Here is a 22,655-nt window from a genome sequence, read left to right on the forward strand (position 1 = left end):
TGATCTGAGCCACAGTCAGCTCCAGGTCCTGCTTTTGTTGACTATAAGGAACTTCTCCATCTTTGACTGCAGAGTATATAATCAATCTGATTTCTGTGTTGTCCATCAGATGATGTCCATGTGTAGAGTCGCCTTTTAGGTTGCTGGAAGAGGGTGTTTACTATGACCAGCTTGTTCTCTTGACAAAGTTCTATTAGCCTTTGCGCGGCTTCATTATGTTCTCCAAGGCCAAACTTGTCAGTTGTTCTGGTTACCTTTTGACTTCCTGCTTTGGCATTCCAGTCCCCTATGATGAGAAGGACATCTTTTTTTGTGTGTTAATTCTAGAAGGTGTTGCAGATCTTCATAGAACTGGGCCACTTCAGCCTCTTCTGTGTCAGTGGTTGGGGGATAGACATGGATTACTGTGATATTGAATGGTTTGCCTTGGATATGGACCGAGATCATTCTGTCATTTTTGAGATTGCATCCCATTACTGCCTTCCTCACTCTCTTGTTAACTATAAAGGCCACACCATTTCTTCTATGGGACTCTTGCCCACAATAATAAATGTATTGATCCTCTGAGTTAAATTCGCCCATTCCCATCCACTTTAGATTCCCAAGATGTTGATGTTCAGTCTTGCCATCTCTTGTTTGACTCAGCTTACCTTGATTCATAGATTTTACATTCCATGTTCCAGTGCAGTATTGTTCTTTGCAGCATCGGACTTTCCTTTCACCATCCAAAACTGTAGTACAATTTGAGCTTTTTCATGTGGCTATGGGTATGAGAGGCAAAAACACGGGGCTTTTATTTGCTCCTGCTATATACTCAACAATTCAGGTTGCAAAGGCTGCTTTTCCTTGGGGTCACTGCAACCTCCAATTCCAAAAGTGTTGCAAAGCCTCAAAGCCAAAAAAAAGGTCTATAAATATAAATTATAAAAATTCATTTTTGTTTTAACTGTTTGCTCCACCTTCCTTCAAAATGGAAATAATAGATGTTGGTCCATCTATTTAAACATCGGAACAGTGTTAAAATAATTTTTTTCAATATTTGTTGGTGTTAGTAGAACCCCAAATTGCAATTTTGCATAGTGCTTACATTTTTAAGTCAAGTCTACTGGGGGCCAGATGGACCCCATTTTCTCTTTTGATGAAAATCAGAATTAAAAAACAAAGGCAGTGGGGAGGAGAGAGAGAGAGCACTGCAGTTCACTGAGAAGGCATAATAGGAGGTTGGTGCCTGTAGAAAGCTTTATATAGTAAACCAATTTTTTTTTCAATGACTCCAGAGTTTAAAAAACCCAAAAGATTCCATGAGAGGGTTAAATATATCATTAAAACAAGTATCTTCCATTGTCTTCCATATAGAAAAGGAAAGAAACGCACAAAGTTTTTTGTGTTGCAAATTTTAATTTGCAAAATAATCAGAGTACATTTTTTGTTTGCTTCAGCAGTTACCATACTGTTGTCTTGGTCCAATTGTAATATCACGCTACTAATGGTCTGGTTATATATAATAGTCCTTGCCCCATAATTCAGTGGATACTTCCAGTGCCAACCTAGAATTCAGTGGCAGATGTAGGTCTAAGAATCTTGATTATCACCTAACAGCTGCACAGCTGCACTGGGAAATGGTAATAGTTGCAGGGAGAAAGTCATGACTAGGAAAGGTGTTGATTTCCCTCACCCAGCTGCCCTTTCTCCCATTCAGATTGTGCTGCCCACCTGTTGTTTTTCAGCTGCTCAGCAGCAACTGGAGCCTAGACTAGATATTTTGCATGTTTCTAGATGTCTATATTTGCTCTCATGGGTACACCTGACACTTTGTGTCATATTCTCACTACCAGGTCACATTTATTTTACACTGACACAATCCTAGAGTGACTTCCTACATTGTGCCTAGAACAGCTCATGGTGACAAAGATGCAGGAAGCTGAGTGGCCCATTGTGGTCCAAAGACAATATAATCTGATGCTTAGGGACTCTATGAAGAACTAATGAGTCTGCAGTTCAGAAAGGGGAGCAGAAAAGTGTTCTGGAGAAGCCCAGCATTTAGATACAAACTGAGTGGGAAGCACCCAATAGGCCCAGAAAGCTGCAATACCCAGTGGTGCCATGCTGGCTGCAAAATTTTGGTATTTTAGTAGTTAGAACAGCACAGTTCGTAAGAAGGGTTCTGTTTAGCCCTTGATGTTTGAAATTTGTGCAGTTTCTTATGTTATTTAGGATGATGTAACATTTGGTTTTGAATTTTGCTGTGGACCAACACAGCTGTTGGCAAACTCTCTATGAATGCTCAGAACAGCTTTTACAGTAGCCATGGTATCTCATTCACAGAAGACCTTAAACCTTGGAAATAAAATAACACAGAAATTAGTCTGAAGTAGTATCTAGACATCTACTGTAGATTGAATCAAATGTTAGCCCAAAGCCCTTGGCTCCTAGCCACAGTGCTGAATGACCCTTCCTAGTGGACCACCCCAGCATATCATTAGTGTAATCTTTTGTTTGCTGCAGTTATGTATTTTTTCCCCATTTTAAGTTGGCTGTATTTTGGTATTTTTGTAAACAGCTTTGGGTCCCTATTGGGGAGAGAAGTGGGGTAAAATACCTAAATAAGTAAACAAATTTGTAACATCAGTAGCATGTTGGCTGCTGTGAAATAGCTGTCACTGAAATAATTTGAGGAAGAAGATTTGCAATGCTGTTATTCTGCCCCCAACAATGCATTTTCTTGTAGCGCTGAACAAGGAAAAAATTGATATATTTGAATGTGGCTTTTTATGATATCATTTCATAAATGTGGCTTTTTGCTGCATCTGCAATCAGTCTCATCTATCTTATTCTCCACCTTTTTAAGGGTGTTTTCTGGGGCTATTGCTTACTGCTGAGGAATTCTCATTTCAGACGCATTCTGAAAAATACTCAGGTCATATGGATATGTGTCTCAAGGATTTAATGTGGCCTTCTCCCTCGCATGCTGTTTTTTCTGCGTTCATGGAGCTTTTTTCATAGAACAGTATCCTACCTGCAGTGTGAAGTGATCTAGTATAGATAAAGCTTTGATTCTGCTGCATGTGCAAATTGGGATTTAGGTTGTGTCTAAGCATACAGCTAACAGAGGTAGCAGCAATTCAGATTATGGGCTGTGATCCTACTTCTGAGATCTCCCCACGTAAGCAACTTCCTGAAAACACACACAAAAAGCACAACTAAGGAAAAAAGTTGCTGCATCCTCTTCCTGCTGTGTATTGTTCTGCTTGCAGGGAATTTTTTAATGAAGTGGGGCATTCAACTGTGATCCCACCTGTGGTCCAAAGCAGTATACTCCATTGTGTTATGTAAGTAAACAGGCATTGTATTATTCTATGGACAGCCAGGGGGGGAAAAGAACTCGCCACTAGAAAACAGTCATCCCCTTGTGTCCCCCCCCCCCCCCGATATGCCATTATAGCAAAAGAACTGGTGATTTTTTTTTAAAGGCAGATGTACTTAGCATCCAGTATGTTCAGCAGGAACATCTACTGCACAAGTCCCATAAAAATAAGTGGAAGTTGCAAGACAGCAGTTTTCTATACAGACGAGCTTCCAGTCTGTTTATTTCCATGCCACTTGCTAAAAGTTTCCTATGGATTGTGCATATAACAAGTCCAGCTTCATAATAACTCAAAGTATAATTGGATTGTGCTTCAACCTTTATAAAAATCTGAGGCAATGATTTACTGTCACTGTCAGAAAATACTGCTGTTGTGTGTTGACTACATAGCAAAATGAAATCAATGCAGATTTCATGAATGCTGCTCATTTGTATACCTAAAACTGAGTGTGCTTAATAGCAGTACTTACAATCTCAGATTTATTGTGTGAAACATGGACTTAGTCAACAAAAGCAGTATAGAATTTACCCAAAGCGGTCAATTTTTTCTTTATATCCTTATAGATTTTGGGCTACTTGGCATATGTTTGATTAATCACACAGATGAGAAATGACAATTAATGAGGAGAGGAGGAACCTCACAAGGAAAACCCCTGGTACCTCTTAGAGCTGACCTGACTTTTCCCCAAAACATTAACAGTCTCTTCATGGTTAATCTTTGATTAATTTGTACATCATTTCTTCTTTCTTCTTTGTGGTCTTAGTGCATCACACCCAGGGGTCATTTTGTAGAAAAATAGGTGGTGGAGCTCATTCAGGGATTGTTATGCAGCTGCACATACTATTCAATGGACAAGGAGGTGAAACTCTCAGGTTCAGGAGCTGTGCTCCTGTGAGCTCCCACTGAATCCGAGGCCTGATCACACCCTTAGGATTTTGTGATGGTCCAGAGTCCTCATAGGGCTAAAAAGGTTTTAGAATGAGAGCCCTGTCCTGGACCCAGCAGCTTGAACTCCTGTGCTTCCGGTGGGCTGCCTGTGTTCCTTGCTCAGTTCTTTGTTGACTACCACAGCAACAGCCATCCTGGGGAAATTCCATACCATTTTTCTTAAAATCTCACTTTATAAAAGTTTTAGAAATTTTTTTTTTAAATAAAGTATAATTTATTATTTATTTATTAATTTAATTTATGTCCCGCCCTCCCCACCGAAGGCAGGCTCAGGGCGGCTCACAGACCAAGGGTTGACACAAGCACATTAATGTGACCGATAAAATAAACAACAATAAAAACATAAGACATAATGAAAGCCATCAAACCATATGGAACAGCAGGTCAACACTTAAATGCTTGTGGGGGGGGGGGGAATCCCCTCTGCTGACTGTCATAACTTCTGTCTCTTTTGTTTAGAATGACATAAAGTAGATACTTGCCAACATTGCTATAATTTTTTCAAACAAGCTAAATATAATCAGAATTACTATTACTCTTATCCACACCACACTGGCTGCCTTCTCTGATTTATTCAGGTTTCTGGGTTTCTTTTAATGTGTTAGATATAGTTACCAGACTTTATTTATTTACCATTTGCACACTGTACATATTGTGTGGACTTATGTGTAATGGACTGCATTAGTAGCATTGCTGCTAAAATTCACTAGTTGCAGAACTTGGCTAAAATACAATAAATGATGACACAGAGGAAAATGTAGGATTCATTAGCCTCACTGTCAAAGCACCATGAAGGTTTGGAATCAGATCACTGTCAGCTTTAGAAGTCTTTCTTCCAAGTGACTTCATGTGAGGCTTGCTCAGGATACCTTGGTCTTGTGAAGCTAGGTTCACAACCACAAGGGGAAGGTGCCCTCTTTCCTATAGAATTCATGTCATGTGAGAACATTCATAAGAAACATTCCCTTGATGGCTTTACCATATCAAACTGAATGTGATTATTATGACTTCATTCAGTTGTGCTTGTATGTATGTATTCCATATATTTATGTACCCACCTTTCTCATAAGCACTGCAGGATCCAAGGCAGGATTTGCCTGGGCTCAAAGTGCCTCAAAAGCTACGCACTACAAATTCAGGAGAGTATAAGTCACCTTGACTGCTTCTGGGAGACTGTTCCACAGATGAGGGATGGGGTGGGGGGAATGAATCTCAGCCCTCACTGATATTGGAAAGTGGCTAATTCTACTATATTTATAGCTAGAGGGACTCTGTCTATTTTAAAATCTTTTCCATAAATTCCCAGTGTTTGCTTACAGTCTAAATCAGGGGTCCTCAACCTACGGCCCGCGGGCCAGATGCGGCCCGCTGAGGACGTTTATGCGGCCCGCCGGGTTATGGCAAAATCAGACCGGAAGTGACGTTCAACCTAAACTTGCGTTAGCAACGCACACTTCCAGCACTGGGCTGAGGTGGCGGAGACAGAGTGTGAGGTGATACCAAGGTGAGGTGAGTTTCCAGGCCAGGGTGTGTGGTGTGGGGAAGGGAGAGAGATGCAGAAGACGGAGAACTAACGGCCCGCGGCCTTGTACAGTAACAGCAGTCCGGCCCTCCAACAGTCTGAGGGACAGTGAACTGGCCCCCTATTTAAAAAGGTTGAGGACCCCTGGTCTAAATGGTAGACCTTCATTCTTATTTATGTACCTTACCTAGAGATAGGAAAATACTTTCTGGTGATTGTCTGTGATGGTATATTCACACATCATGAATTGATATTTCAAGAGATTTGCATGCATGTGAGAACTGGCCCTTTTCCCTAGAATCTCATCATCAGTTATGCCTGATTCACACAACAGTTTGGTAGCATTGTAACTGTTTGACCACATAGACACATCCAGACCGTTCCAGCTCCACATTTTGGTGTGTGAAAAAGCTGCCCATTCAAGTCTAATCATTTTAACCAAGCAAGGCAACTCTTCCTTTTTTGCAGTTTGCAGTTGTATGGCAAAAGCTGCAATAAACATATGGATGATTGTTCACATGACATAAATAAGTTGCCTTCATACAATTATATTTTCTTCTGAATTTAGTGTAGGCTTTATATCCATAAATGCAGGAGGAGAGTGGCTATAACAAACAGATAAGGATTCAAAAGTTGCAAGGTAGAAAGTCCATGGCTTTATAGCAAAATAAATAAAAAAATAAAATCCAACATGTCTGTTGGACATGAAATTACAAACATTGCAAAACATGACAAATATATTAGCACAGCTAAAAGGAACCATTTTTGTTCTATACTCCACTTAATTGGTTTTTGTATCTGTTTTGGAATGAGGGGATTCAAAGAATTAATAGGATCTGTTGTATATGTGTCTTATTGTTTGTATAACAAGTCTCCCCTTTGTGCGACTTCTTAAACTACAACTGAAAAGAATAAAATCAGATTTACTGCTGCTATTACTACTACATCCATATTTAAAGTCAATATATGAATTTCTGGGTATTCCATATTTAATTAGAATATGCAGTTGAGTTAATTCTGATAATTACTGCTAGACTTTCTGCATATTTGTATGGATAGCACTTACTTACAACCCAATCCTATGAATGTTTATATAGGTCACAGTAAACTCAGTGGAGCCACATGGATAAGTTTGCAGTCTTAGAACATCAAACATTAAGTCATGTTCGTAATTTATGACTATATAATTTTAAGAGTGAGATCCTGTAGCACCTTAAAAACTAACAAAAAAATTGGGTATGAGCTTTCATGAGTCACTGCTCACTTCTTTGGTTATCTGAAAAAGATTCTTAGTCTTCAAGGTGCTACTTCCACTTCAAGGTGCTATTTCTCCTTCTGCAGACATACTAACACAGCTATGCATCTTGATATAAGAGTGATATTATATTGAGTTAGTCATGTTTTAATGATGCTTTGTACAAATAGGTTGAAGTCTGCTTTTATTTTATTTTTTTAATGAAGAAAATAGGGACACCATGATGGGGATGCTATTTCTTGCAACTCTTATCTAGCTTTCCTTCCCAAGATGTTTTTGTTCTAGATATATCTTGATATAACTTAACTGGAATAAATGTTCTTAAGGAAGAAATTTTCTTAAGGGAGGGGCAATGGAAGATAAGCACAGACATAAGAAATATTTAGCCACCCTTATCCACTTACCCTCATTTTCTTTCAAAATTGCCATTTACACGATTTTGGCAAACTTGGGTTTAAACACATAACATTGGGTTTAAACAAATATTGCTGTCCCATTGAGTTTGATCCTGAATTCATTAGCCTTTCTCTGTTAGAACTCACCGCTGCTATAGATAATGAGAAAATGGCTAAACACAGAATTCTTATTCCAGAGATTGGCTGAGCACTTCTGTATCATGTGATTACCCTGTTAGGGATGATGCTCCTTAGCATATGGATTATGTCTTATGTCTCCAGTAGAAATTGCTGGCATTCAAAATACCAATTATCAATGAAGTGGGCAGTGGCAAAGTAGCCAAACCACAGCCACAATACTTTCCTTTTTCAGATTTCAGAACCTGGTTATTACTCTGACCTCTGGCCAACAAACCTGGGGTGGTTCTATGGTAAGTCTTGCAATAAATTTAAACTTAATGATTATTTTGTTCATCAAAATTGGCAAATGAGGTTCTGAAATACATTTTTTCTTATTGCAGATGGCAATGAGTATACATGAATTCTTGAATACCTCCTAACCCCTTGAAGAAAAAGTCATCTGGGAAAAAAATCACCTCACACAGCCCTCTTATAAAGCATCGTCAGAACGTCTGAGTTACGGAAACAGAGATGAATATTGTTTACCAGCCTCGTACATTGCTATGGCTCATCAACAAAGACATTTCCAGTAACAAAAGCTACTTTTGAGTCCAATAGCTCCAATGGCACAAACCAGCTAAAGTTGTTATTTCAAGACCAAATTAAAGGAAAAATGGAACAAGTTTTATCTGGGATCATACATCTTTTCCTGGAAGTCTAGCATGAATCTTATTTAAGGCAATTACTTTCTAGACTAATGTATGAAGGAGATCATATATGATCTATTGGTTCAGTATTACAGCTCAGTTTCACTTGTCATCTTTCACCAGAGTGGGAAAATAATTACTACTTTGAAATTAAATATATATCTGACATACAGTTGATGTTTTTAGGACAACAGCCATGTGAGCTTGGAAGTATAACTGTGCCACTTCAAGATGAAATTATATACAAAACATTTCAGGAAGTTTTTTTTATCACATGATCAATTTTATTTCTCTTGCATTTCTCTAGTTTTGAGAAATTTATAGCATATTTCTTCTTTAATACTGCCCTAAATAACCCATTTGTTTCAGAAGATGATGGCTAAGATTCCTTTTGCTTTCTCTGCCTCCATTTGTGACATTCATCCTATAGCATGTGCCATTATAGCCGTGAAGTTTAAGAGCGCTCACATATTCATATGCTCTTGTAGCCAACTACATCTAATTTTCAGGCAAAAGTTGTAGAAAACGGAGGGCCTGATGCTGAAGGACTGTTTATGATAAAACGAATTGTACCAGCCAGCATCCCATATATCAAATGATCCATGCTGCATGTATAGGGAATATGTTCTGATTCAGTGAGTTAAATGCTGGGCTAGGAATAATTTCTTATGGTTGCACTGTGTTAAGATCTGGCAAACAGAACCAAAAATGGGAATGAGTTTTTTTGTTTCCTGTCAGACCATCTGAAACACTAACCCCCTCTTTTTTTAAAAAAGGAAAGGAAAAACAGGCAGCAGGACTATTCTGGAGTAAATGGATACATGTTAGGGGTTTTGAGTCCTTAGGTTGGAAGCCAGAATTTAGGCCATCCAATGAGAAAGGGACATGTGCAGACAGATGTTTTTTGTACTAAGGCCATTTATTATAACATGATGAACCATCAGCCTTTACAGAATACCCAGAATTTAAATGGAGGTCAGCATCAGGCTGGCTACCAGAAAGTAGTTCTCTGAGATTTTGCACACTTAAGGCTTCATTGAATGTCTTTAATCTGTCTGGAATTTGTACTCTTTCTCTTAAAAATTATTTTCCTGCTATTTGTTAAAACAATAATGAAACAAATTAAAGCATTTTCTCTTTAATGTCTGAGCTCTCTCTTCATTATGTCACATCTTGCTTCCTTCTACAGAAAAACAGTATATTTGATCACTCTTGCTTTATAATGCAAAACACTTTTTGTAATTTTAATACCAGGCCTTGTCATTTCCACTCCAAATACCTAGGTGTAGATAAATGCACTAATCTTATAGTTCCCTGGGGAGCATGTGAATATCTGGATCATGCACAACCCTTTTCCATGTGCAAGGGTTTTCCCACTTTCATAAATGGAGATAACAGATCAATGCCTTATGACAGAACTGTGATCACCAGTGAAGTGAGAAGGGGAAATCTGAACAAGCAGTTCTGGATACACATGATTCTGGATTAGTACAATGGTTTTGATAGGCAGTGCTATTTGGAGGGATCCAGGAGTCATGTCCAACATTTTGCACAACAGTTCTTTTGAATTTCTTAAACTTTTTTTTCCTTTGAACATCATCCACCACACCATATCACTCAGTGACTTGGACATAACACAATACCATGGTTTGTTTTAATCATGGCTACTTTATGAAATCAGGATTCAGCTTAAAGACAGTTGCTCAAATACTGAACAAATGCTAATTTAATTAAGCCAGGATGACTACAAACAGTGGATCTCAGGGCTCTTCAGGCTTGATTCCAATTGAGAGGGCTGCAGGAAGGAAATAGTATGCTAGAGAGCTGTAGCAGTTCTTTTGCCTGTAGTGAAACTTCCTGGTGATTGAAAGTCTTTCATGGACATTTTCTTATTCCTTCCTTTGCCTAGTCCCTCCTTGTTATGTCAGTATTTCTGATTATGCCAGTGGAGGGAGTGGGACTTTTAATTCTATAAGTGGCTTATTCTGTAACTACTACTACAACTCAGTAGCTCAAAATTATACTGGGCACATTTCTATTGTACCACTGTACTCTGAAAGAGGGATTAAGCTCCTATTTAATTGGAGATGGATGGGGGGAGGGGGTTGTTAGGAAACAATTCTTATCCCACAGTTTATATTTTCAGTTAAACTTTTGTTTTTCCTCACTGCAGGCTCAAGTATCCATCATATAACCAGTTTGAAAAGAACAAAGATGTGCACCCAAGTCTACCAATATTCAGACATGGCTATACTTTGTTTAAAAACAAAAAGCAAAAAAACCTTGCTCAGCTGAAGCCTTACAAATGCTGTGGTACATCCTGCTTCTTCGTGAAAACATCAATGGATGTTACCTCTATGAGTGAAAAAGCATTGCTTTTGATATGAAGGACATATGATAAGACACATAATGCAATATTAGTATAAAAGCTTCCTTATACAAATCATAATTTTTCAGTAATCAGAAATGTCAGCCAGTAGCCCTTGGTAATTTATAGAAGACAACTCTAGGGGGACAGTACATACTCCTTTTGTGTTACAGTTGTGTCCATCATCAGTTTTATGTAAAATCTGGATCCCTATGAAACTATATTTTCATTTTATTATCTTCATGAGTTAGAATTTTGATGATAGGAGAGCTCTTACAAATCTGTTAGAATGTGTCCTTTTGACATTTTAAAGCTGATTCTGGTATTTCCTGTCCTTATTCTATAGTTCTCCCAGCACCTGTTTCTTTCTCCTTCCCCCCACCCCTTCTGGTTTGCTTTTAAAAATTCCAAACCAAATCATTAAGCAAAACACATGCATTCTGCATAGACAGCCTGGATTTCTTTGGCAGAAAGTCTGGCATTGTTCTACATGGTTGATGTATGCTCCCACATGCTTGGCGTTCCTGCTGTTGGCGTTCCTGCTACTGTCACTTAATGGTTGTTATGGGCCATGTGCTGATCTTCATGTGCAGCGGCACACATATGAAGATCTCTCTGATAGATGGCCAATATTAATCACTTGAAAATGGGGGAGGTGAATAAACTCAGTCTTCTCAGCTCTCACACATGAGACTGGTACTAAAGTCATCTATCAGCTGATGTGTGGTGGGTCCAATGCAGCAAGGTATAATAAAGTTACAGTTGAAGGCTGGAGGGTTTTTTTCTTGTATACTTTATATGCATAGGTCCCAGTCTGATGATGTTACACATGGTAGTCTTTCTCTGTGCAGTTATTGTCAATTACAAAACTCTGTAAACTGAAAGCATGATTGGACTACAGAAACTACTATAATAGTCATGAAACAAATGTGGGTGTAAATTAAAGATGATTACACTGACATAGGGTTGCATGCAAACATGCTGACAACTTCATGCAGCTATTGCATGGGGGGGGGGGGAGTGTACTGGACTCACTCTTCAACTATTTCTATATTATTGTATTATGTGTACCGATCTTCATGCTCCATGTGGCTACAATGATTGTTTGTTTTTTTCTCTTACAGGCAAATGGACACAGTTTTGTACATATGGAACATGAAAAAGCTGTATTACTACTGAAGAGTTTCCAGAACACAGTAGATCTAGTTATTCAACGTGAGCTTACTGTCTAAATATTTTTATAAATAGTAAAATATGCCTAGCCAGATCTAATGTTTAATTCAATACAAATTTATATATAATATATAAATATATATAAATATAGAGGAAACAATTTTTTGCCAATTGCTGGACCAATGGCAAATATAGTGCCAAATGTATTATACTGTATGTCAGTACTTGATCATCCTGGGAAGGGGGGGGGTGGAAATTAACTATATTATGTGTGTGTGTATATATATATATATATCATTTCAACATTATGCATTAGTTTTCATTGTATGTCTCTGGCTGTGCAGTGGTGCCAGCTACTTCATAATCTTTTAAAATTATTTCTGGATATTACGTAATTTCAGAATACGCATTCAAGCTCTTTACAAATTCTACTGCCTCAAAGTTGTATATGCCTTTAAAAAGCAAACAGCATAAAATTAATCCCTTAGAAGTGTATCACAAGTCAGATATAAATGGTTTATAAAAATATTTTAATTTTTTTCCTTAAAATATATAAATCAAATTATTATTATGTTATATATGCCTTATGGAATTAACTTTACAAATCTGCTGACTGGGTTGTGTTACACTTGCAAATTATGGCTTTCTTGTGCACACTATCCCTCCAGAGCAGATCCCATGCATGCAAAAGTGCATTACACAGCTAAGATCATCTCACACACAGCACCCAGGGAGTGATTATAAGCAGTTGTTGCATCAGGGATGTGTATGTACTACTGAAAGCAGTTAGTACTGTACATTGTATCTAGGTCACAAGGGAAGGAAAATAAGAGACTGCTGCCCTTTTTTCCCTCTTCTTTGATTGCATAGTCTTGCTTTCAGTCTAGTGCTGAATATAAGGGTTATTGGAGCAGGACATATCTAGCTAAAAATGTTACCATACAAGGTTAAACAATCATAAATAACACCTTAAACACTTGGGTCTATAAGCTGTCTTGAGAAATATTTATCATATTACTTTCAGCTCACTACATATAAACTTGGGACAGAAGCAACAGGTGATTTTCAGCTGTGAATTTATCAGTGTGAGTACTGACTGATTGGCAGAGCTCTTTTGTGAACATTATATTTATTGAGTAACCACACTTTTAGCATATATTTGTAGCCATCTTTGCCTTGTGTAGTTTCAGATAATCAGGCAGAACAAACTTACACCCTGATTCCAAATGAAAATTATATATAATTTATGTAACCAATTTATAACTATTAATTCCCTTCTAAAGGCACAGAATGGCTGACCGTGAGAAGGGTAATGTAACAAGTGCAGCAGATGAATCCATTTTCCTGTAGTACTTTGTAAAGTATGCCGTTAACATTGTCTCATCATAAAACATGGATTTTTTTCAAATAATGTATAATAGTAATCAAAGCTGAATTTAACACATAAAACAGATTTTTAGTCCAGTAGCACCTTTAAGACCAACAAAAGTTTATTCAAGGCATGAATTTTCGTGTGCATGCACAAACTTTTTCAGATGCATCCACATTTGTGGATCTTACAGGTGTCACTGGACTCAAAATCCAATCTACTATTTCAGACCAACATGGCTGCCTACCTGGATTTAACACATAAAAGTCTTTTGATTAAAACAAATAGCATCCTGAAACCCAGCTTTCCACTTGTTTTCACATCTTGCTCCCCCAATTTACTGTTTCTCCAGAACCATTTAAAAAACAAACTTCTTAATGGGGCTGTTTCATCTTTTACTGTACTGTCCTAGTGACTCTTGAATCGCACAGTGAAACTAGTGATATAAAGGAGTTAATCATATTTAGTGACTTCAGTGAAAACAAATAAAGCTCCGCTTTCCTCACTTTGAAGCCCGATAGAAAACTCTTGTGACATCAGAATGTGTATTTGGATGGACATCAGAATGTGCATTCAACCACATACCCTTTTGAGAGCAATACTAAGTGTATCTTCCATACTCAGATATACATCTCGTTGTCTCACCCTATTTTGCTGCACTGGCTTCATTACAGTGGAACAAAATAGAAAGTATTGGTGTGGTAACTAAGGAAACACAGATGTTATTCCCTCTTCCCCACCCATGAACTACTTGTGTGCCCCTTCAACCGCTGAAAAAAATATTTTTAAAAAAGTTCTAGTTATACATATTAAATGTGTATTCCCAGCATTCCATCACACACCAGTGTGGTCAAGAAGGTGATTGGGGGGTGGGGGGGGGGGGAGAAACTGCTTTCCTCTAGAATTATTTCTTCAGGCCCATTGTGAAGAAAAATACAGTGGGCTCTAGAGACTATAGTCAAGTGCCCCCCCCCTTACTGTCTTCTCACCCACCCAAGTGAAGGCATCCACTCCACCACCACCAGCTCAAGGGGAGTTGATCTCTGCCATCTGGAGAGCAGTTATAATTCTAAGTGATCTCCAGCCCTCACCTGGAGATTGGCAACAGTGGCTCCTCAGGAGGAAATGGCTGGTTTGGAGGGTGGAGTCTATGACATTGTACCTATCTGAAGTCCCACCCCTCCTCAAACCCTACCTTCTCTGTGGTCACACGATGCAAGGTAGCAGTGCCCATAATCATTTATAGGGGGTGGCAGATGACTATTGCTGCTAGCAGCAGCCAGGGCATTCTGGAGGGGGCGGCAGAGGCTGAGGGCCCAGCAAGAAGCCTTGGAAGGCCACCAGAGAGAGATGGGGGTTGTGTGTGTCTGGAGGGTGCCCCTTGTGTGCTGGTGATCTGCCTGTTGCGAGCAGCGGCTGTGAGGATAGTTGGGAAGCTAGCAGCCACATTGAGAGAGAGAAGCATCTCTGAGGTAAGCCAGAGTAGAATGGCAGCCCTGTCTGAGGTATATTGAGAGAAGTGTCTCTGAAGTAACAGTCCTGCAGTGGGTGGGGGTAGGGAAGTCAGCCAATGGTAACCCACAGGTGATGACTGACACATGATGGACCAATAGTTTGTCACATGCATGGAGCACTCCATTTGGCCACCACCATATATATATAAGATGCTGCTGGAATATAAGCTAATGCCTTCTACTGAATTTTACTGGATATTGGCTTTAGCAATGCCTGTCTGATTAGAGCATGAAAAAATAAGGCAAGGCAAGGACAGAAATTTTCCATCATTTTTTCCCATCAAATCTTGGCAGGCTTTTAGACAGTAATCTTAACACGTATACAATGATGTTCAGAGCACTTCACATAAATTGTCTCAGTCATCCTACCAGCACAGTGAGCTTTTAGGGCATGATTGGTTTAAACAGGTCTGAACACCTGAATCTATACTGCACTTATCTACTCCAACCCAGAGGTGAGCAACATTGTCAAAGCAAACAGGGCTGACCATCAGTCAATAGGTGCATGTGCAGAGATCCTTGTGGCCTGCTGTTCCATGTAGTTCTAATCACATTAATTCAGTATTAATCTAACAAACATTTTGGTAGCAAGGAACATTACTGTTCTAATCTCAGTATTTGTTGTAACCTGCAAATGTTTCCTAGTCTCCTCCCTAAATCCAGGCTGAGACACTCTGTAGCAGTGGTGTACTATTCTTACTCATCTTAGATTGTCAGGGAATGAGTAGGTGTTTGATTTGTTGAAAAATGCAAGGGGTTATGCCACAAGATGACAAGAAATGAGCATTATATTTGGACACAGATTTATTAGGAGTAATGGAACTCTTACTGCATAGGGAATAATTTAGCGCTGGAGTAACTGGATGCTTTTGCTACTTGGTTGAGGGGCTTCATCAGATTTATGTAGGAAACAGGATTTATGAATATATAATTTGGGGACTGATTCATTTAAAATATTTATATATCACCATTTCCATTACCAAAACAATTTATATTTTATTATGATTTTATATATTTTTTATTTTAGCAAAAACTGCATCAAACTGTTAAAACTTCAGCAGCCAAAAATAACTCAGGACAGCCCCTCAGGGTTGCTTATGGCATACAAGTCTCATTTCAACTGCATTGTTCAATAAAATAATTATGAGGTAAACATAAGCAGCAGCTGGGCATAATGACATTGTATTTTTCCAGGATCTGTCCAAGTCACTGAACTCCTGGAAAAAATACTGCAAATATAATAAATATACTACCCCTCAGTACAGACTCCACATGAAAAATGATTTGGTCATTAAACTGGAGGAGGTAAACCAAAATTTGGTCCTCTGCAAATAAGATCCTGGTTTCACAAAGTAACCAATTGAAATTAAATCCAGCCTGAATTTCATTGCTATGTGCCATGGGGCTGCAGAGGTTCCGTCTTGTTTTGTTTGCAGAATGTGCCAGTCCTCATTTCCACCTATAAACCTGCTCACTCATTTGTAACACACATATACAACACATATACAAAAACACATATACAAAATCCCAAAGTGCCACTGAAACTTCAGCTCTTCAGTTTACACCTTCTTGTCAGAAACTGACTTGGTAGCATTTGATCTCATGTTGATGGCCATCAGTACTGTTGTTTGGCTTCTGCAGAACAAACCAAGACTTGACTTGAAACTATACTGAGAGTGCAGAGACTGGTGTTCACTTGATTTTGTTCCTACTCACTAAGCTGTTCAAGGACATTAATTAGGATTGGCGCACATGGAATGTCACTGTATAAATTATAGAAATTACCATTATTTAAGAGTCAATTTCTTGAGGTCTATGCACACATTCAGGATTTGCTTCTAGAACATATGCCACAAAAGTGACTTCTAAAGGAATTACATTTCAGAGTTCCTGAATTGCCATTCTAATATTCTGTTCAGGAAGCTGATTGTTGCCTACATCATAATGATTGTAAGCAGTTACCCTTATGAGAAAAAAAAATGTGCCTAGCAAAACAGTTACTTTTGCCATTACAGGTGTTGCCATATTTTTGGAATAAGTTTTACATAAAATAAAGGTTTTTAAACCAACCATTCATCCATTGTAAATCTAGTGCTTATGTAATGTGGACTAGACGATATTTCCCACACCAAATACTCAGTTGCTTATGGTAATCTTTTAGATTACACACTTATTGCAGTCTGTGCCATCCATTATCCAAACTGAAGCCTTGTGCAGAGCTAATTTGTGAATATGTCCCTCTAAAAAATTATCATGCCAACCACACACAGATGAGGAAACCCATTTAAAAGTTTATATCAATTCCCTTGTGAAAGGTTAGAAAGTGTTGTTACAAATGTCAGTACTTTTCAAAATCACCCAGTGATAGGCTAGCATTTTTTGCCAAGTTGGATCCTACACCACTTTTCTACTTGTGCACCTTTTTGCCTGTTATGGAGGTAGTCCTCTGTTGCTGAATGGATTCCTACTGTACTAAGCACTTTTAGGCTCCTTGAGAGACATAGGGAACAATCCTAAGTAGGTCTATCAAAAGTCAGTCTCATGTTATTCAGCAGGGCTTGGTCTCAGGAAAGTGGCTTTAGGATTGCAGCCATAGGCACTTCCACTCATACAATATATACCAGAGGAACATGCAAACTGCAGTGGAGGATTGCTTCCACAACAGGCAAAGAAAAGCACAAAAGGAAATGCACTTTTATCAAATACTATCTTTTGTTAGGAAGTGCTATAAAATACTTTAGAATTTCATTCCCCCCCCCCCCCATCTAGCTATATTTTTTCAGTGTTGCTTTGCATTCCAAGTACAAAATAAGTATCAGAGCAACTTTTAGGCCAGTAGTATGGACTGGACATACAAGCGGTGAAAATTATTTATTTTAATATTTGATATGCATAACAGTGATGGTGCAGTAGTCATATCTGAGTAACCCAACAGTGACACCTTGAGGAAAACATATTTTGATCTTTGAAATTATATCCAATTTATCTCTGTAACTATAAAAATACTAAATCAGACTTAAAACTAGACATCCTTTACTAGTCTTTGCAAGCCTTTCAGATGTGCATTAAGAACTACAAATAAAACATATTACACACCATTTCACTACGTCTAGAATTTTCATGCCCCCTTGTAAAAGCTTTTATTCCAAACATCAGCAAAGCCACACCAGTTCAGCACAAGAGGCTGAATTTTTATAAATTGGGGCCTTTCCTGCCTCTTTGCTAGCTTACGTGGCTTAACACTGGGCAAGATACTTATTAGTTTTTCTACTTGTGAGTACTGTAATCAAGTCAAATCAACAACTTACTTTATTACAAATTTTACCATTTTATAAAACACATGTTTAATTATAGAGATAGCTGTATTGTAATTAATATTTTGAGACAATTGTGACTTTGAGCTTAAATTATATACAGAACAGTCATTTTTGTATGTGTTATGAAAATTGCTATATGACAAACTGTACTTTTCAGTTTAATTATCATTGTAAATAATGCTGAATCATTTACTACTTTATGAACATAGATTGTGAATGTATTTAAATGTTTTTGCAGTATAAAGATTTTCTGCAATATAAGGAAAGCTGCTTCATTTTATGTGCAAAAATAATACTTAAACTATATTTTAAATCTCTGGATTCAGTGAAACCAATTATCTTTAATTTGCACATGCAGGTGGTATCCTTCCCATTTTATTTTGTGTGTTGACACTAACTGGTAAGGTGCATATTGTCTAGAATGCATTTTGCAGATGCTTTCTGTACAGAAAAAGAATACAGGGACTCAAACAATGCTGTGCAGTGTATAGCAGAGCCATTTTCGGCTTTGGTGTACTCTACCTTTTTCAGTATTTAAAGTGTTTTGAATACTATATTAAAAGTCTATTGTATAAATAAAGTCATCTTATTGTAAATTGTTGTCTTATTTGTAAGGCACCAGGGGAAACTCTTTAGTTTTGTTACCTCACAGATACCAAAAGCAGAGAACACTTACATTAATGTTTACTTTCACATTTCATGTTATGTGAAACATTCAAAGTACATCAGAATGACTGATTGGATTTCATTCTCTACAACCTAAGAAATCTTACAGATATCAACTTCCCTGCAATAGTCACTTCAATACAGGCAAACCATCCACATACTGCAGGGTTTATCTGTGTTTAGATTATAATTTTGACCCCCTTCCCTTAGTCTAAGACTGGCCCCAACAGCATGTTCTCATGGCAGTTATCTCCACAGGTGCTTTGACTGTAAGCATGTTAGTTAGGCTTGCCAATCCCCAGGTCCCAGCAAGGGTTCTTCCGCTTTCCCAAGCTCCTTCCTGCCCCCAATCAGCTGGCCGGCAGGGGGAAGCCCCGCCCCCAAAGCCACCATGTGACTTTCCCCCTCCAGAGGCTCCAGTCTCCGATTGGAAAGGCTTCCTCTTGGGATGGGGTGTCTGTGCTACTTGGAAGAAGTTGGCTGCAACTCGTGAGTAGAGAGGCCAATCCCTCACTTCAGAGTCGCCAGAAATGGGGGGGGGGGGAGGGAAACTGCTGAGCACTTCATTATTCCCTATGTGGAGATCTATTCTCATAGGGTATAATGGGGAATTGATCTGGAGGTTTCGGGGGCTCTGGGGGGCTGTTTTTTGAGGTAGAGTCACCAAATTTTCAGTGCAGTAACTAGTGCCTCTCCCCAAAGTACCTCCCAAGTTTCAAAATGATTGGACCAGAGGGTCCAATTCTATGAGCCCCCCAAAAAGGTGCCCCTATCCTTCATTATTTCCTATGGAAGGAAGACATTTTAAAAAGTGTGCTGTCCCTTTAAATGTGATGGCCAGAACTCCCTTGGAGTTCAATTATGCTTGTCACACCCTTGTTCCTGGCTCCGCCCCAATGTCTCCTGGCTCCACCCCCAAAGTCCCCAGATATTTCTTGAATTGGACTTGGCAACCCTAATGTTAGTGGGGAAAAATTACCACAGAGTTAGGCAGTTTGACCCAACGAAACCCAGTTTGACCCTTTTAAGTTATCTATACACTATTTGGATAGGCGGGGCCTCAGAAGCATTTATGCCACTAAACTTGTGTCATCTTCCTAAAATTTTACTACACAGATAGATCAAGCACCCCAAAGCATTTTATTACTCTACCCAGTTCATATCCCTTCCACAGATAAAAGACCTTTGATTCAATCCAGAGGTCAGCATTTGAGGAAACTGCTAAAACAGTTTATTTATCAGAGAAATGTACTGCACAGAAAGCTGGAGTCAAGTAGCACCTTTAAGACCAACAAACTTTTATTCAGAATGTAAGCTTTCGTGTGCATGCACACTTCTTCAGATGAGGAATGAGATATAGTAAAGCAGAGCTACATATAGCTTGTGGGGTTTAGAGTGCAAAGTGGTAAAAAGATAAATTCTAATACCAGAATAGTTAAAATCTAATACCAGAATAGTAAAATTATCAAATTCAGAAAACCTTTAATCTGGGTTGCATTAGTGTGGGAAACCAATAAAACAGTAACACATCAGAATGTGAGAATGTCTGTTAATTATTCTATTGCTAATAGGGCAAACAGGACAAACCCTGTGACAAAGGCTAAATGGCACAAATCTGACATCAGGAATCACAAAACTGAGAAACCTGTGGGAGAACACTTTAACCTTCCAGAACATTCACTGGGTGATCTCAAAGTTGCTGTTTTACTGCAAAGGAACTTCAAAAACAGAATGGAGAGGGAAATTGCTGAATTACAAATTATTATGAAACTTGGAGCAAACACCTCTACAGGACTGAACAGGGATATGGATTTCTTATCTCATTACATATGCTAAGCCAATTTTCATGAAGTATGGCTATATAGCCACCGTATTCCAAATTCCTCTTTTAGAATAATGTACCAGGATGTTTTTGTATTGACATAATCAAACAACGGATATTGGCTGTTTATCTCATTACATATACTAAACCCATCTTCCTCTATATTTTAATGTATTTTTTTCTAATGACAGACTAGAATTATGTATATATTTATGTTACATGTTAAAAGTTAAATTAGTTGGACAGGAAAAACTGGGAAAGAAATGCCCTCATTTTGACCCAGGCTTATTAGCAATAGAATAATTAACAGATATTCTGACATGTTACTGTTTTATTGGTTTCCCACGCTAATACAACCCAGATCAAAGATTTTCTGAATTTGTTAATTTTACTATTCTGCAATTGGATTTTAACTTTGTACCACTTTGCATTCTAAACCCCACAAGCTATATGTAGCTCTGTTTACTGTTCCTCATTCCTCATCTGAAGAAGTGTGCACACACACGAAAGCTTACATTTTGAATAAGAGTTTGCTGGTCTTAAAGGTACTACTTGACTCCTACTTTGTTCTACTGCTTCAGACCAACACGGCTGCCCACCTAGATCTATGCACAGAAAACTTCAGTTGCTGGCTCTCTCTATTCAAACCATACCCCCCCCCCCTCCAGTGAGGAAAAGAGAAATACAACACAAGACTGTGATCTTAAATACAGAACATGGTCTAAAGGCTCAATCCCAACTCTTTTTACAGAAGCTATCAATTTCAGCTGTGCATAAAGTGACAGTTGCACTACTGTTAAAGAAGCTAAGGGCCAAGATTTTGGACAATCCATTTATATGAAGACCAGTTATAATAGTCAGAGTGGATCTTGTGCTAGTGTAAGGCTAGTAAAAATATGAAAAGCCTAAAGCGCTACAGGCATGTATGCACAACCTGCAAAAGGGGGGGGGGCAAGATTCTAGTTCAAGCTGTTAGGATTCAACAGTCCACTTCTATCCACACTCACTTGGAATTAAATCCCAGTTAGTTTAAGGCAGTTGTGGCCAAATTGTGGCTTGGGAGCCACATGTGGCTCTTGAAGCCCCCACCACCCCATCGGCCAGCTTGGAGAAGGCATTTCTCTCTTTAAACCACGTCTCCAAGCGAAGCAAGCTGGCAGCCTTATTTCTACCCCTTGCCACATCTATTTGCCTGCCTGCCTTCCAACCCTCAGACATTTTACATTTATTCGGTGTGGTTCTTGTGTTAAGCAAGCTTAGCCACCCCAGTTTAAGAGATCTTTCTCTCATGCCATTGTGCTTACTATTACAATATTAGTGTTCCAATTAAGTTTGTTAACTTGTCTAACCTGCTTGCAAGATTAAGCAGTTGAAGAGATAGGAAAAGTTAGATGCCTGTTTTCCAGATGCCACTTATATGTATTCAGTGTTGGGAGGGGGAAGCAATGTCATTTACATCTTGTCCAGTGAAAGGTATCCAGTGAAAAGTGACCCCTAGATGTACCTATCTACCTCCTGCATAAGCACAGCTCTGTGGTTTGGTGAGAATGGGCTCTGCCAAGCACAGGGGCTATTGCCATGGGGATGATTACTGACGATTCCTTTGGATGATGGCATGGCAGAGCAGTAGCTTACATACTCAGCATCTCTGATTATCTGAGGACACTTCCCCCTTCCCTATGCATGGCAGCAAACAAAGTTTTTGTTGCATTACAAAACACATAGTGAAGGGGGGGGGGGTTTCCCTCTTTTAAAACAGACAATCTTATAACAAGCCATATTATTTCTCCAATGTTGGTGAACATTGTGACATAGTTGTTCTTCTGTTTCACTATCAATGCTGAAAAATCAGTTGTAGGTAAATATTTCTAGCTTCTTGTAACAAAATATATATACAACACATTTATTTGGCCTAATTTCTGAAACTGGTAATCTCCTAGATTGCCTTTGGATCTGATTTTTCAAGGCAAAAAAGTGCACACATGCCGAATAAAGAATCAACAAAGTTTCTACCATACTTGTCCTTTGAAAGGTAATCAAGGTCCACAATGCATTTTTCATTTTAAAAATACTGGTTTTATGCTCTTAAAATCAGACTGGGGGAGGGGGGCAAG

The 22,655-nt window shown here is 38.6% G+C and overlaps 1 protein-coding gene across 8 annotated transcripts in view; it reads left to right on the forward strand.

Moving 5' to 3' along the window:
* The window catches only part of LRRC7 (leucine rich repeat containing 7), a 265,921-nt gene extending 253,835 nt beyond the window's left edge, over positions 1-12,086 (forward strand). For 5 of the 8 annotated variants that reach the window (XM_060232004.1, XM_060232000.1, XM_060231999.1 and 2 more), the window contains one exon: positions 11,805-12,086. In XM_060232004.1, the coding sequence (XP_060087987.1) occupies positions 11,805-11,912 (108 nt within the window). In that variant the 3' untranslated portion in view covers positions 11,913-12,086. Of the gene's footprint in view, positions 1-7,858; positions 7,917-8,006; positions 8,541-11,804 lie in introns of those variants that run through there. The other 3 variants (XM_060231998.1, XM_060232001.1, XM_060232002.1) reach the window with 3 other exon arrangements.
* Positions 12,087-22,655: the final 10,569 nt, after the last annotated feature.

The sequence above is a fragment of the Heteronotia binoei genome, chromosome 2 (genome assembly GCF_032191835.1).
Source record: "Heteronotia binoei isolate CCM8104 ecotype False Entrance Well chromosome 2, APGP_CSIRO_Hbin_v1, whole genome shotgun sequence".
In the NCBI taxonomy this organism is placed as follows: domain Eukaryota; kingdom Metazoa; phylum Chordata; class Lepidosauria; order Squamata; family Gekkonidae; genus Heteronotia; species Heteronotia binoei.